The following is a 17,626-nucleotide window of genomic DNA, read 5'->3' as shown; positions in this document are numbered from 1 at the left end:
CAATCATCATCATATCTTATTCTACTCAGGTGGGGGTAATCAGTCTGTTATGGCTATGGTGTTATGTACATAGGTTGGATATTTCATTAGAGATTCAGCACTGTGTAGAAAAACAAACGGTTGGATTGGCCAGGAATATAGATGTTTCGTTATCAGTGTTATTGTGAACTAACATCTACATGTAGTTTCAATGCAGGTGGTAGTCAGATGTTGATTTAAGAGACAATCATAGTACCTGTATTTGACTGTTTGTTTTGTTTATTAGGATATAGCAGGACATAACTTTACATGTAGAGAAAAACATCCCTTTCATTTTGTATTAGTTGGAGGGTCCAAGATGTGAATGTCTACATATTATTGTAACTTTATGCACACATTTGCATCATAAAACGTAAATCATTTTGTGCATTATGACATCATGAAATACATAATTTATAATCATAGTCTTTAAAAAGTAAAATATTCATTCATAGGCCAAAGATGTTAGATATTTGGTAAAGTTTGGTATACAGAACAAAACCTGTGATGTAATGTCTATACTTATTTATTATTAGAGATATATATATCTGTGATGTAATGTCTATACATGTTTATTATTAGGGCTGTATGTATCTGTGATGTAATGTCTATACATGTTTATTATTAGGGCTATATGTATCTGTGATGTAATGTCTATACATGTTTATTATTAGAGATATATGTATCTGTGATGTAATGTCTATACATATTTATTATTAGGACTATATGTATCTGTGATGTAATGTCTATACATGTTTATTATTAGGGCTATATATATCTGTGATGTAATGTCTATACATGTTTATTATTAGAGATATATGTATCTGTGATGTAATGTCTATACATGTTTATTATTAGGACTATATGTATCTGTGATGTAATGTCTATACATGTTTATTATTAGGGCTGTATGTATCTGTGATGTAATGTCTATACATGTTTATTATTAGGGCTACATATATCTGTGATGTAATGTCTATACATGTTTATTATTAGGGCTATATATATCTGATGTAATGTCTATACATGTTTATTATTAGAGATATATGTATCTGTGATGTAATGTCTATACATGTTTATTATTAGATATATATATATATATATATCTGTGATGTAATGTCTATACATGTTTGTTATTAGAGATATATGTATCTGTGATGTAATGTCTATACATGTTTATTATTAGGGCTGTATGTATCTGTGATGTAATGTCTATACATGTTTATTATTAGGACTATATATATCTGTGATGTAATGTCTATACATGTTTATTATTAGAGATATATGTATCTGTGATGTAATGTCTATACATGTTTATTATTAGAGATATATATATCTGTGATGTAATGTCTATACATGTTTATTATTAGAGATATATGTATCTGTGATGTAATGTCTATACATATTTATTATTAGGGCTGTATGTATCTGTGATGTAATGTCTATACATGTTTATTATTAGAGATATATGTATCTGTGATGTAATGTCTATACATGTTTATTATTAGAGATATATATATCTGTGATGTAATGTCTATACATGTTTATTATTAGAGATATATGTATCTGTGATGTAATGTCTATACATGTTTATTATTAGGGCTATATGTATCTGTGATGTAATGTCTATACATGTTTATTATTAGGGCTGTATGTATCTGTGATGTAATGTCTATACATGTTTATTATTAGAGATATATATATCTGTGATGTAATGTCTATACATGTTTGTTATTAGATATATATATATATCTGTGATGTAATGTCTATACATGTTTATTATTAGGGCTATATATATCTGTGATGTAATGTCTATACATGTTTATTATTAGGGCTGTATGTATCTGTGATGTAATGTCTATACATGTTTATTATTAGAGATATATATATCTGTGATGTAATGTCTATACATGTTTGTTATTAGATATATATATATATCTGTGATGTAATGTCTATACATGTTTATTATTAGGGCTATATATATCTGTGATGTAATGTCTATACATGTTTATTATTAGGGCTGTATGTATCTGTGATGTAATGTCTATACATGTTTATTATTAGAGATATATATATCTGTGATGTAATGTCTATACATGTTTGTTATTAGATATATATATATATCTGTGATGTAATGTCTATACATGTTTATTATTAGGGCTATATATATCTGTGATGTAATGTCTATACATGTTTATTATTAGAGATATATGTATCTGTGATGTAATGTCTATACATGTTTATTATTAGAGATATATGTATCTGTGATGTAATGTCTATACATGTTTATTATTAGAGATATATGTATCTGTGATGTAATGTCTATACATGTTTATTATTAGAGATATATGTATCTGTGATGTAATGTCTATACATATTTATTATTAGGACTGTATGTATCTGTGATGTAATGTCTATACATGTTTATTATTAGGGCTACATATATCTGTGATGTAATGTCTATACATGTTTATTATTAGAGATATATATATCTGTGATGTAATGTCTATACATGTTTATTATTAGAGATATATGTATCTGTGATGTAATGTCTATACATGTTTATTATTAGAGATATATATATCTGTGATGTAATGTCTATACATGTTTGTTATTAGGGCTATATGTATCTGTGATGTAATGTCTATACATGTTTATTATTAGAGATATATGTATCTGTGATGTAATGTCTATACATGTTTGTTATTAGGGCTATATATATCTGATGTAATCTCTATACATGTTTATTACATGTATCTGTGATATATACACATCATTTACTTTTTAGTTCATTTAGTCAATGTTCCTATTCAGTTTCTTACGATCATAATGTCAAAATATGGCACATTTCCTGAAAAATCAAGAAATTGACAAATTCGCATGACAGGTGTTTTTCTCCATGGAAATGCTTTATTGTCAATAAAAGTATGAAATCCATACTTTGGGCACAAACAGATTGTTTGTTTCAGCTAGCAAGGTTGTTATATGTATAAAGTGTCAAACCTATATCTGTATAAAAAGAGACATATTCCTTAACCATTCTTTTAATCTGATTATTTCCTCTTTAAATATGTTACAGGGAAAATTTATATGCCACTGAATGAATGAACTTGTTTTGTAGGTGACGAAGTGAAGAGGTTATGTCTTCAATTAGCCATTACCCAGAGTTTCTATTCCCCTACAGCAGCCATTTTGGTTAGTTCGTGGATGGTTTCTCCTCTCCTGCAGACTCTCAATGTAAGTCGGGGGCACTGATATTATCAGTATTACTTTACAATGATGAACTTGTACTTTGTTTTATGATCCCATTTAATGTTTGTGTAATAAATCGCAGCAAATATTTGGAAGTTAAAAATTTGTATTTTTGTGAGACTGAACCACAGAAATGTATATCCATCTACTGTAGTTTTAATTTTCATTTATCAGGATTCCTGTCGTGGCTTGCTCTATGTTGAATTACCTACACTGGTGACCTCTGTGTCCCCTGCGACCTTGACTTCACTCCTTGACATGATGCAGAAGGAAAAGGGTGATTTGTATCTCCATGGTTTGTACGGACTTCACAGGGCACTGAAGATTCGTGACCTTCCTTCTGCTGTTACAGACATTTTGTTACAGTGTTTGAAATCGGTCTACAAAAGAACAGTGGGAGAGCAGACTGATGTGAGTGGAATTTGGGCTGGATCACTGTTTATTTTAGGCTCATCAGTGTCCAGCTTCATTGTTTTCAGTGTCTAGAATGTCTCATTGTTATTTGATTTGTGTAACACAAGTTGTTGTAGGAAGAGTAGATGTCAAGAAGATTAATCATGTACATGATACCAAAAAATTCTACAACAAATATTAGTTATCACTAGATACTTTGCTGTCTTTGTACAATACTGGAAGATGTGAATAGACAGAAAAGATGTATTGTTAACAAATTGGCATACTTACTGACGATATTATGACATATTGTTGATCGATTGTAAACCGGGGGGGGGGGGGATTTCTATCTTGAATGGTACATGCAGTTTTCTGTCTTGCAGTATCGAGTTCATCATCTGTTAGGGGAATGTCTCGGAAGTGTTCCAGACGCTGTGTTTGATGACCTGACAGAGGGGGATTTTTCTGATGCGGATGACCACTTCCTGTGCTGTTTTGTGAGATGTTATCTGGTGGTCCAGGGACGGCAACCAATGGCCTTGCTGAACCGCTGTGTGGATGCCAGCCTTAACAATCCAGACAGGTATTCAGACCTAGGATTTCCAAACCTAACTGAAGAAAACAAATTCTTTTTATTTAAATGATAACTTAGGTTCTTTCAAGATACTAAAAGTCTAAACAGGCTACCAGAGCTTACCAAACACTGTCTGGTCTGCCATCTTTGTTCACAGCTAGAGTACAATAATATTAACTTTATACCTTGGCCATTTTGTTTTGGATCCTGGTTTTTTTTTCTCATATAAAGTTCGTGATTAGTAAGGGTCTTTATATATTGTATGCTAAAATTTCTGTAAAACAGAATGTTTTATTGTTAAAAAAAGTAGTAAGTATATATTGAATAAGTGTATGTTACTATATAGTGAATAATTTATTAGTACTGTAACGAAATGTTCCTAAATTTTAGAGAATTTCAGCATACATTGTCTGCACAGGGCCTTTATTGAATGCCCGGCTTCCCTGTAATGATAGTTTATCATTAAAACGTTTGGGGTTTGCAACCACACACACGTTAGCTGTAAACAAAGCTGTTTCTGTTGATTTATCTCCCAAAGAAGTATCACTTAATGCTGTTGATTTATCTCCTAAAGAAGTATCACTTAATGCTGTTGATTTATCTCTTAAGAAGTATCACTTAAAGATGTTTGCACCTGACATTTGGAGTAATGTAAATTTTTTAGGAAGTGTATTTTTGATTTCTACATTGAAAGAGAATTAAGAAATTAAAAAGAATAACTGTGGTCGCAACGCTTGTTACTGAGCTATAGTGTTCTAAACATGACCTTTTTGCACTTTATTCAATTAAACTTGATTTTTATACGCCCGTCTTTAGATGGGATGTATTATGTACAGCAATGTCTGTACGAACGTCCGTCTGTCCGTCTCACCAGCCGGCCGTCCATCTGTCCGGCCGTTCGGGGTTTTCTCTTTATAATTTCATTTTCCTTTCACATATCATGCTGAAACTTGCTGTGTAGCTTCTTTGTGGGTCACTCTAGATCATACTGCAATTTTGATCCATTTCAACCTTTTTTCCAGGAGTTTTGCCCCTTTATTTGGAAATAATTATTCTATGGAGGGTACATAATTTGTCCGCCCTACTCCTCCCACAGTTTTCAAGTGAGAGCCTTCTTATTTTGTGGAGTGTTTGTATGGGTATTGAAGATGTGCATGTGGGATGGATTTTGATTTTCTACAATTTTTGAGAAAATTACAGGTTGTTGAACTTAGTCTATTTGGAAATTAATATTCTATGGAGGGTACTTAATTTGTCCGCCCTACTTCTCCCACAGTTTTCAAGTGAGGACCATCTTATTTTGTGGAGTGTTTGTATGGGTATTGAAGATGTGCAGCTGGGGAAGGATTTTGATTTTCTCTTCCATTTTTGAAAAAATTACAGGTTGTTGAACTTAGTCCATTTTGAGGAAATCTCGATTTTTAATTTAAGCTAAGACCCTTTGTTCATATGAAAGTTGTTACAGCCTCATGATGGCTGATTCTACCTGAAGCAAAGTTATACAAATTATAGCACAAAAAAAAACACCCTATGTAAGCATTTCACAGGCGTATTATGTACCGTTTACGGTACTCTTGTTCTGTTAGTGTCAATACAACATGAGCAACATAAATCAATCTTTACATAAAATAGATACATAATCATGTCCTTTAACACTACAGATGAAAAAAGAAATTAATACTAGTAAAGGAAATTAATAATGACCTTTTTGCACTTGATACACGAAAAACTTCATGATATCAAAATTGAGAGTTTAAAAGAACATATTAGGAGTAATGTCAATTTCTAAAATTTTACATAATTTTCAAGGTCTGGTCTTCCAATTTAAAGTGCAACTAAAAAAGTGGGGGTTGGAGAATTGGAACTTTTTGATTAGTGAATCCTTCCGCCACAAAATATAGTCCCTGAAAACCCTTTCAAAATTTGAATTGACACAAAATTTTTCAACTGGATAGGGTTCATCAATAGATGTGTAATAAATTTGCACCAATGGAATCAGTATTGAACCAGTGGGTACTTAGTTGTAGCATCCTGCACAGTTGTACTCAAAAGCTCAGGAGCTAACTTCCTTAATGCTGTAGATTTATCTCTTAAGAAGTACCACATAATTCTTGTACTATTTCTATCCTGATTTACGATTAGTATAACCATTTCCTAATTTGAAACATTTCATTAGCATTGAGTGATGCAGTTGTGTGAATTATGCATGTATTCATGTAAGTGCTAATACTGCTTCAACTTTTAAACTTGACCAAAAAATATAAATGATCACCATGAAACCTAGATGAAGTAGGTTTTGGTTACATAGAAATTGAAATAGTGAACCTATATGGGTGAATATTGGCATGCTTTGAACATAAAAATTCACTTGCAAGCTCAAGAATCTTTAAACCCAGTTAGTGCAAATTGATATTCACCATCATATGTGATATTGCATGTTTGTATATTGTGTAATATTGCACTGTCTCCCATGTTAAGACAGACAGCGTTTGAGTATTAATGCAATGGTTTTTTTTTTTCAGCATCACGTCAGAGCTGCATGCTTTGTTTTATCACACATTCTGGCACATCGCCCAATCTCAAGCAGAGTCCAATGGCACCTTACATCGGCTTCAGTGGCTCTTAGAGTTACTGGGTCACATTCGAAATGTGTCAACAGGAGCCATAACTCTGTCAGACAAAGTCACAAATACAGATCAGGTAAGTTGTAGTGACCAGACTGTTCTCAGTCATGATGAATATTTGAAGAAAGATATTTATACCCCCCGCAACAAGTTGTGGGGGGGGTATACTGGAATCGGGTTGTCCGTCTGTCCGTCCGTCCGTCTGTAGACGCAATGGTTTCCGGACTCTAAAGCATTATCCTTTCCACCTACCGTCACCATATCATACATATGGACTACCCATGGGATGAAGATGTTCCCTATCGATTTTGGGGTCAAAAGGTCAAAGGTCAAGCGCACTGGACATCGAAGTAGCAATATGGTTTCCGGGCTCTAAAGCGTTATCCTTTCCACCTACAGTCACCATATCATACATATGGACTACCCATGGGATGAAGATGTTCCCTATCGATTTTGGGGTCAAAGGTCACGCGCACTGGACATCGAAGTAGCAATATGGTTCGGTTTGTCATGCCATTTGTTTTTTACACTCAGAAAAGAGGTAGTTTATACCCATTACCAACACCCTTTGGGAGATTGGGGTAAGCGGGGGGTATTCTTAGTGAGCATTGCTCACAGTACCTCTTGTTTCTCTCATATCTATGCATGTAAGATACAGATATTCTGTGACAGAAAGGTATTTCTATCATTCATATCATGTGACATACATTATGTAGTTACGTGGATGAATAGTCAATTCGTCTGCTTGTTATAAAAACCACAAACATGACAACGTGATGTCCATCCTCCTATATTTTGACCTTTAAACATATATGACTTCATTGAGGCTAATGAAAATAAGAACATGATGAAAAAGCCAGTCACCTTAATAAATTACTGCCAGCATTTCTTCCAAGTGAGAAAATTTTGTGATTCATTCAGTGCCCCTCCTCCACCCAAAACATGAACTTGATACTTATTTATGTAATGTTATGGCATCTCAAAAGTTCTACTATCCCCCCACATGTGTCTCTGATGTAATAAATGTCTCCAATGTAGGCCTAAATGAGACTTGAGTCCATGTAAAGTCCATGTCTATATCCACTAACAAAAAACACTTGGAATCTGTTTACAATCTCATTGTTAATTACATTGCATCAGTATCACTGCTCCTTTGAATAAAAAATGTACGAATTTCATCATCAGACCTAACTGGGACTGCACTGAAAGACTTTTCCCAGATGTAGGCCAAATGATGTCAGGCCTAAAGTCTCATTTTTCTTGCGTGTCAGTTTTCTGTATACTATAGTTAAAGTTTTATAATTCTACAAATAAATGTTTTTATAATAAATGTCTGTCTGTCTGTGCAGATTCGTGTCCGGGCCATAACTTCTTTGTTCTTTGACTTAGGCATACCATATTTGGCACACAGGTGGATCACCATGAGACGATATGTCGAGTACCTTCATGACCTCTATATGACCTTGACTTCAAGGTCAAAATTAAAGGTTTTTTTTACCTCACCTGAGCTGAAAGCTCAAGTGAGCTTTTCTGATCACCCGTATTCCGGCGTCCGTCCGTCTGTCCGTCTGTAAACTTTTCACATTTTCAACTTCTTCTCAACAACCACTGGGCCAATTTCAACCAAAGTTGGCACAAAACATCCTTAGGTAAAGGGAATTCTAAATTGTTAAAATAAAAGGCCAGGCCACCTTCCAAGGGGAGATAATCAAGAAAAGGTAAAAATAGGGTAGGGTCATTAAAAAATCTTCTCAAGAACCACTGGGCCAGAAAAGATGAGATTTATAGATAAGCTGTATTAGGTAGTGTAGATTCTAAATTGTTAAAATCATGGCCCCCGGGGGTCGGATGGGGCCACAATAGGGGATCAAAGTTTTACATACAAATAAATAGGGAAAATCTTTAAAAATCTTCTTCTCAAGAACCACTGAGCCAGAAAAGCTGAGATTTGAATGAAAGCTTCCTTATATAATGCAGATTCTAAATTGTTAAAATCATGGCCCCCTGGGTAGGCTTGGGCCACAATAGGGGATCAAAGTTTTACATACAAATATATAGGAAAAATCTTTAAAAATCTTCTTCTCAAGAACCACTGAGCCAGAAAAGCTGACATTTATATGAAAGCTTCCTGATATAGTGCAGATTTTAAATTGTTAAAATCATGGCCCCCGGGGGTTGGATGGGGCCACAATAGGGGGTCAAAGTTTTACATACAAATATATAGGAAAATCTTTAAAAATCTTCTTCCCAAGAACCACTGAGCCAGAAAAGCTGAGATTTATATGAAAGCTTCCTGATATAGTACAGATTCTAAATTGTTAAAATCATGGCCCCCGGGGGTCGGATGGGGCCACAATAGGGGGTCAAAGTTTTACATACAAATATATAGGAAAATCTTTAAAAATCTTCTTCCCAAGAATCACTGAGCCAGAAAAGCTGAGATTTATATGAAAGCTTCCTGATATAGTACAGATCCTAAATTGTTAAAATCATGACCCCCGCGGATCGGATGGGGCCACAATAGGGGGTCAAAGTTTTTTTGTTTGTTTTTTTTGGGGGGGGGGGGGGGGGTTTCGGGTTTTTTTTTTTTTTTTTTTTTTTTGATATAGTGCAGATTCAAGTTTGTTAAAATCATGGACCCCGGGGATTGGATGGGGCCTCAAGGGGGGCATCAAAGTTTTACATACAAATTTATAGGAAAAATCTTTTAAAATCTTCTTCTCAAGAACCACTGAGCCAGAAAAGCTGACATTTATATGAAAGCTTCCTGATATAGTGCAGATTATAAATTGTTAAGATCATGGCCATGGATGTATCACCATGAGACTATGTGTCATGTACATTCATGACCTCTTTATGATCTTGACCTTTCATCTCAAGGTCAAAATTATAGGTTTATGCCATGGATTTGTGTTTGGACTATATCTTTCATTTTCTTCTACAAAGGCATACCATATTTTTACACTCAGGAAAGAGGTAATTTATACCTATTAACAAACACCCTTTGGTAGATTGGGGTAAGCGGGGGGTATTCTTAGTGAGCATTGCTCACAGTACCTCTTGTTAATCAAAGTACTTAAAGTACTCATGGGAGTTGAACATTGTGGAAATTCAGTTAGAAAAGATAGCACTGGAAGGGTAGGGGGATAAATGACTGAATATTATCATGATTTTAGATACAAATCAACTGTTGTTGTTTTTCAAAGCGTTACAACAGCAAACATGGATAATGGAAGGCCCATGGGCCACAACGCTCCTCGAGTAACAGAAGTCGTGTTGTTGTTTTCTAGAATTTCACCCCTTTATATTCTCATGAAAAATGTGACCACATATTATGGCCCAAACATTCAAATCAATATGGTTATCAATGCCTTGCAGTTATGAAGAAGTTTTTCCCCTGTATATATACATTCAAGTTTAATCCTAGTTATAGCTAATTCTAAGGATTCATTACTTGAAAAGGTAGTCCAATATGCTAAACTGTCACCTGAGTATACTACAGTCCTGTAGAGGATCAATGGAATGGTAAATAATTGTATAATAACTCAAAATAAATGAAATGCAAAAAAATTAAAAATTGTCGGGCATCGGAAATGCACAAGCCAAGTTGCGCAAGGAATGGGCATAGAGGGAACCGGCAGAAAAGTTTTCAAGAATTATCAAGCAGGGAGCAAAATTTTGCGTACATAAATTTCAGCCGACTTAAATCCTTTGTGACCTTGACCTATAACCCTTGACCAAAATCAATAGGCTTCTTTGTCTCATCAAGGGCGATAATCCATCTAAGTTTAATTGAGATCCTATAATTTGTTAAAAAATTATAGTGCAGAAAACAAAATTTTCTCCAAATTTCAGTCTATTTATAGCCACTGTGACTTTGACCTTGTGACCCCGGAATCGATAGGCTTCTTGTCTTACTTAATCGATCTAAGTTTGATTGAGATCCAAAAATTCGTTCAAGAGCTATGGTGCGGAAAACAAAATTTTCTCCAAATTTCAGTCTATTTATAGCCCTTGACCTTTGACCTAGTGACCCCAGAATCGATAGGCTTCCTCATCTTACTGAGGGTGACAATCCATCTAAGTTTGAATGAGATCCTATAATTTGATCAAGAGCTATGGTGCGGAAATGAAATGTTGATGCGTGCCCGCCCAAAGGCACTTCATCAGATCATAAGCCGAGTTCGACTTCATCGCAACTCCGCTAAAAATGAAACACTAGTCAAATAATGTTATTTATTGCCAAGGTATTTGGGATATTATACTGTGGCTCAAACAGGGGGTGAATGAACCTGACAGTATGGAAAGCATATAGTGGAATCAGACTTGTGATGCTGGAAATCTATAGTGATTAATAAACTATACATGTACAAGATCCATAACTATTTTTTTTTTTCAGTTTGTGAGGGAGAATCCTCATGTCTCTTTCATTTGTAGACAAATAAACAATGTGTTTTGACAAGAGCAATTTCCAATCCTTTTTGCAGCATAAATTCAACATTGTGGCAACTGGGTTAAACTTTGATAGTGAAGTAATACATGGCAGTACCTTATCCCATGCTCTTAAAATTTCTGTTTGACACACACTCATGACATCCACTCAAACATTACAGAGTCAAGCAAAATCCCATTGTAATAGGGGATTCAAAATGGATAACTGGTACAAAATATGGTATATACTATTCAAAAAGGATAATGAATTTGACATATTGATGTCTTGGAAAAGGAAATTCTGACATCGGGGCTCTAAGCGTTTTCAAACATTGTCATTTGATAAAAGTGTTCTACATTTTTAAAAATAGAGATTAATATGTCTTTACATACATAGGTGAGAAAGTTTCCATTATTCCTAGCCGAGACATACCATGTATGCGCAAAAAATTCATAAACAAATATCACACTACTCACGTAGAAAATGTGGACCTTACCGTCATCAAGCGCAGCGAAACACGCCATTTCGAGATTATAGTCGACGAAAGCTCGGTAACAGTAATGAATAAGGTACACTCATTTTGTATCTATTTTGTGACTTTCTTTATTAAAAGGAACAGTTCTCTAATGTGTAACGTGCAATTACTACGTAATTCAATAACTTGAAGCATGAAGCAGTTTCACTTTGCCACCGGATATAAGAAATTTTATTTCGTATTCCGATCCCAATCGAAAGTTGTTGACTGGGAATGACGTGTTTTAATTCAATCTACATGTAACATCAAGCATTTTTTTAATATCACATTAAAAAAAACCAAATATATACACATACACAATGTTGTAGAGTTATTTCTTGTAAATTTTCTGAGGTTTCACACCATATTCGATATTTCGCGCCATGGTGTCAATAGGGCTTGTGTGCAGTTGTCGTTCGTTTCCCTATCAATGTTTATAGGTGACGCTGCGCTACAAACGACAATTTTCAACCTTATCTTTTATTTTTCTATGTCTATCAGTATCAATTGATCGAAATCTTGTATTCAAATTGATTTGAATACAATATCATTGCATTTATTTACATGTCAATTATCAAAATTAGATTAATTCAGAAAAGTTACATGGATTATTTAATGGCGGATGTTTATAAAAGTTTATGTTGATTTACCTAGGAGTAAATCAGCTGACACAGAACCCCCGCTGACGATCACTATACAAATCAATACAAATTACTGCGCAGAAAAGTGCGTGATGACCCAGGGAGATTGAACATAGTTCAACTCCCAAAAATATATGATAAAAAATCAGCAAGTGTGTGCAGGCATTGAAGCATGTTTACAAACCTCTAGGTTTTTAGCTCACCTGAGCCGAAGGCTCAAGTGAGCTTTTCTGATCACATTTTGTCCGGCGTCCGTCTGTCTGTAAACTTTTCACATTTTCACCTTCTTCTCATGAACCACTGGGCCAATTTCAACCAAACATGGCCAAAAGCATCCTTGGGTGAAGGGCTTTCAAGTTTGTTCAAATGAAAGGCCATGTCCCTTTCAAAGGGGAGATAATCACAAAAATAGGGTGGGGTCATTTAAAAATCTTCTTCCCAAGAACCACTGGGTCAGAAGAGCTGAAATTTACCTGAAAACTTCCTGACATATTGCAGATTCAAATTTGTTCAAATCATGGCCCCCGGTGGTAGGATGGGGCCACAAGGGGGGATCAAAGTTTTACATACAAATATATAGGGAAAAACTTTAAAAATCTTCTTCTCAAGAACCACTGAGCCAGAAAAGCTGAGATTTACATGAAAGCTTCCTGACATAATGCAGATTCAAGTTTGTTCAAATCATGGACCCCTGGGGTTGGATGGGGCCACAATAGGGGATCAAAGTTTTACATACAAATATATAGGAAAAATCTTTAAAAATCTTCTTCTCAAGAACCATTGAGCCAGAAAAGCTGATTTTTACATGAAAACTTTCTGACATAGTGCAGATTCAAGTTTGTTAAAATCATGGCCCCCGGGGGATAGGATGGGGCCCCAAGGGGATCAAAGTTTTGCACACAAATGTATAGGGAAAAACTTTAAAAATCTTCTCAAGAACCACTGAGCCAGAAAAGCTGAGATTTACATGAAAGCTTCCTGACATAATGCAGATTCAAGTTTGTTCAAATCATGGACCCCTGGGGTTGGATGGGGCCACAATAGGGGATCAAAGTTTTACATACAAATATATAGGAAAAATCTTTAAAAATCTTCTTCTCAAGAACCACTGAGCCAGAAAAGCTGATTTTTACATGAAAGCTTTCTGACATAGTGCAGATTCAAGTTTGTTAAAATCATGGCCCCCGGGGATAGGATGGGGCCCCAAGGGAATCAAAGTTTTGCACACAAATGTATAGGGAAAAACTTTAAAAATCTTCTTCTCAAGAACCACTGAGCCAGAAAAGCTGATTTTTACATGAAAGCTTTCTGACATAGTGCAGATTCAAGTTTGTTCAAATCATGGCCCCCGGGGGTAGGATGGGGCCACAAAGGGGGATCAAAGTTTTACATACAAATACAGGGAAAATCTTTAAAAATCTTCTTCTCAAGAACCATTGGACCAAAGAAGTTGACATTTACATGAAAGCTTTCTGACATAGTGTAGATTCAAGTTTGCAAAAATCATGGCCTCCAGGGGTAGGTTGGGGCCATATTAGGGACTAAGGTTTTACATGCAAATATATATGGAAAGTCTTCAGATATGGGCCAAGGTGACTCAGGTGAGCGATGTGGCCCATGGGCCTCTTGTTAAACTCCATTTTACAATGATTAACAAACAAGTTCTACAACTTACGTTAATGCTTCTCATCGGCTCTGATTTTGGCGTGAAGGTGTCATTAATGTTAGAGGAAACAGGAGCACCTGGAGGGAACTCACCTTTCTGCCAGCGAGTGACCACAATGCTCTGTTGCTTTTTCTCATGTAAACGCTTCTTATTCTGAGGACTAAACTCAAACAAAAGATTTCTTTAAAATGTGTATATACATAATCTGCAATTTAATACGTGTCCATGTAGAGGCTAACACACTCATTCCTCACAGCTGCGACCCAAGTTCGATCTTCAATATCGGCAGCATTTGTATGAGACAGAGCATTGTGGTCACCCACTGGCATTTGGACATGTGGGTTTCCTCTGAATACTCCGATTTCCTCCCACATCAATGACTCCTTCACTCCAAAATCCGAGCTGACAAGAAGCATCAATATAAGTTGTGGAACTCGTTTGTTAATCATTGTAAAATGGAGTTTAAAAACTTTAAAAGATGAATTTTGAATTGACAAGAGATAGACAGATGATGACATAATTAATAGATCAAACTATTCATTAAAATGGAGCAGGTCAAAAAAACAAATTAAGATGTTTTCACCAACATTAGAACTGTCTGCCACCACATGTCTGATGACATTTTCTGATAAACAGATGAAATTTCTTCATCACAAAATTTGACAAGTAAACAACTGATTGGTGTTAATATCAATATCATTTCTAACCATAAAGTGCCAAGATTGAGACAATATTAAAACAGGTGCAGACATGTTATGACATGGGCATCAAGGATGTATATCACGTACACCAGATAAAATCTTTCATAAACGGAAAGTGGAGAACGTGTATTTACGTCTAGTAGAATCTCCATGTAAACAGCAGTTATTTACGTCTCTAGTAGAATCTCCGTGTAAACAGTAGTTATTTATGTCTCTAGTAGAATCTCCGTGTAAACAGTAGTTATTTATGTCTCTAGTAGAATCTCCGTGTAAACAGTAGTTATTTATGTCTCTAGTAGAATCTCCGTGTAAACAATAGTTATTTATGTCTCTAGTAGAATCTACGTGTAAACAATAGTTATTTATGTCTCTAGTAGAATCTCTGTGTAAACAGTAGTTATTTACGTCTCTAGTAGAATCTACGTGTAAACAGTAGTTATTTATGTCTCTAGTAGAATCTCCGTGTAAACAGTAGTTATTTATGTCTCTAGTAGAATCTCCGTGTAAACAGTAGTTATTTATGTCTCTAGTAGAATCTCCGTGTAAACAGTAGTTATTTATGTCTCTAGTAGAATCTCCGTGTAAACAGTAGTTATTTACGTCTCTAGTAGAATCTACGTGTAAACAATAGTTATTTATATCTCTAGTAGAATCTCCGTGTAAACAATATTTATTTACGTCTCTAGTAGAATCTCCGTGTAAACAGTAGTTATTTATGTCTCTAGTAGAATCTCTGTGTAAACAGTAGTTATTTACGTCTCTAGTAGAATCTACGTGTAAACAATAGTTATTTATATCTCTAGTAGAATCTCCGTGTAAACAGTAGTTATTTATGTCTCTAGTAGAATCTACGTGTAAACAATAGTTATTTATGTCTCTAGTAGAATCTCCGTGTAAACAGTATTTATGTCTCTAGTAGAATCTATGTGTAAACAATAGTTATTTATGTCTCTAGTAGAATCTACGTGTAAACAATAGTTATTTATGTCTCTAGTAGAATCTACGTGTAAACAATAGTTATTTATATCTCTAGTAGAATCTCCGTGTAAACAATAGTTATTTATGTCTCTAGTAGAATCTACGTGTAAACAATAGTTATTTATGTCTCTAGTAGAATCTATGTGTAAACAATAGTTATTTACGTCTCTAGTAGAATATACGTGTAAACAATAGTTATTTGTGTCTCTAGTAGAATCTACGTGTAAACAGTAGTTATTTATGTCTCTAGTAGAATCTCTGTGTAAACAGTAGTTATTTATGTCTCTAGTAGAATCTACATGTAAGCAATAGTTATTTATGTCTCTAGTAGAATCTACGTGTAGCTAAACAGTGGTTATTTACATCTAGTAGAATCTACGTGTAAGCAGTAGTTATGAAAAAAGATGATAGCCTATCGGATTGATAACCCAACCAGAAGTTTAAACCAATGAGATCCTTTGTAACAAACCAAAATAAACAATCCCTCTGTTACAATACAAATAAAAAATTATACAATACAAATGAAAATTACACAATGCAAATGAAAAATCATAATACTCTGTATAAATTGAAAATATACAATACAAATGAAAAATTGTAAAACACAGATGAGAACACATCTTGCTGATTATTAGAATTTAGCTTTATAGATATGCATAATGGGGAAATTATTCTAGATTTCATAGCCCTTGGATCTAGTGATACTTTTTTTCTAAACCTCGGGTGACAGTGAAGGCCCGTGAGCCTCTTGTTTTGTCTATCCGTACAGCTATGGAATTGAACATTTATTTGTATATATGAACTTACCACATAACTGATATTTTCTGCGGTTGTCCATGTTTTGTGGATAGGAAAAGTCAGCGAAATCTACAATCGCAAAAAAATATATATTGACAAATATAGGTATAGATACATGTAGGTACAATGCATTGGCAGAAATTGGAAATGCTGAATATGATTTGCTGCCTTTTAGGGATCGGATGGTAAAAGTTTCCACTGGCAGAAAATACTCGTTATACAATGAACGTACCTTTTTGTTACTATGGTTACAGATGGTACAGTTTGGGATCCATCTGGCTGCCTCTGTCATCAGTATGTTTACCTCGTCCTCCACAGCTTTAGTCTACAATATAAATCCACAGTTCCTGATGGACTCCTATCCCAATAGTCCTTTCCAGGAAGGTCATAACCTGACCTTGAGCAGGTGCCCTGGGAGTCCTGTCAATTTCTTACCTTCGTTTATTACTGGGCTTGAGGGAGAACCCTGGAGTCAGATCTTACTCAAGGTAAGAATTCAGAGGCAAATTTAGCTTTGGTAGATATGGGATTTTTTGTTTGTTTTCTTTCTTCTATCATACATAGGTATATGGTCATTGTGTTTGTTGCTCACCTGAGCTGAAAGCTCAAGTGAGCTTTTCTGATCGCCTGTTGTCCTTCGTCTGTCCGTCTGTCTGTAAACTTTTTACATTCGACTTCTCCAGAACCACAAGGCCAATTATAACCAAATTTGGCCAAAAGAATCCTTAGGTGAAGGGCTTTTAGGTTTAATCAAATAAAGGGCCATGCCCCCTTCAAGGGGAGATAACTGCAAAAATAGGGTGGGGTCATTTAAAAATCTTCTCAAGAACCACTATGCCAGAAAAACTGATATTTGCCTGAAAGCTTTTTGACATAGTGCAGATTCAAGTTTGTAAAAATCATGTCCCCCAGGGGTAGGATGGGGCCACAATAGGGGATCAAAGTTTTACATACAAATATATAGGGAAAATCTTTTAAAATATTCTTCTCAAGAACCACTAAGCCAGGAAAGCTGATATTTACATAAAAGCTTGC

General features: G+C 34.9%; 1 protein-coding gene across 2 annotated transcripts in view; it reads left to right on the top strand.

The window, feature by feature from the left end:
• The window catches only part of LOC125649985 (focadhesin-like), a 193,024-nt gene that overhangs the window by 160,977 nt on the left and 14,421 nt on the right, over positions 1-17,626 (top strand). For both annotated transcript variants that reach the window (XM_048877901.2, XM_048877902.2), the window contains 5 exons: positions 3,140-3,255; positions 3,445-3,681; positions 4,047-4,246; positions 6,760-6,937; positions 16,846-17,079. In XM_048877901.2, coding sequence (XP_048733858.2) covers positions 3,140-3,255; positions 3,445-3,681; positions 4,047-4,246; positions 6,760-6,937; positions 16,846-17,079 — 965 coding nt within the window. The remainder of the gene's footprint in view (positions 1-3,139; positions 3,256-3,444; positions 3,682-4,046; positions 4,247-6,759; positions 6,938-16,845; positions 17,080-17,626) is intronic.

The sequence above is a fragment of the Ostrea edulis genome, chromosome 5 (genome assembly GCF_947568905.1).
Source record: "Ostrea edulis chromosome 5, xbOstEdul1.1, whole genome shotgun sequence".
NCBI classification, from domain to species: domain Eukaryota; kingdom Metazoa; phylum Mollusca; class Bivalvia; order Ostreida; family Ostreidae; genus Ostrea; species Ostrea edulis.
The sequence above is the reverse complement of the archived record's forward strand: the minus strand, read 5'-3'. Positions and strand labels throughout refer to the sequence as shown.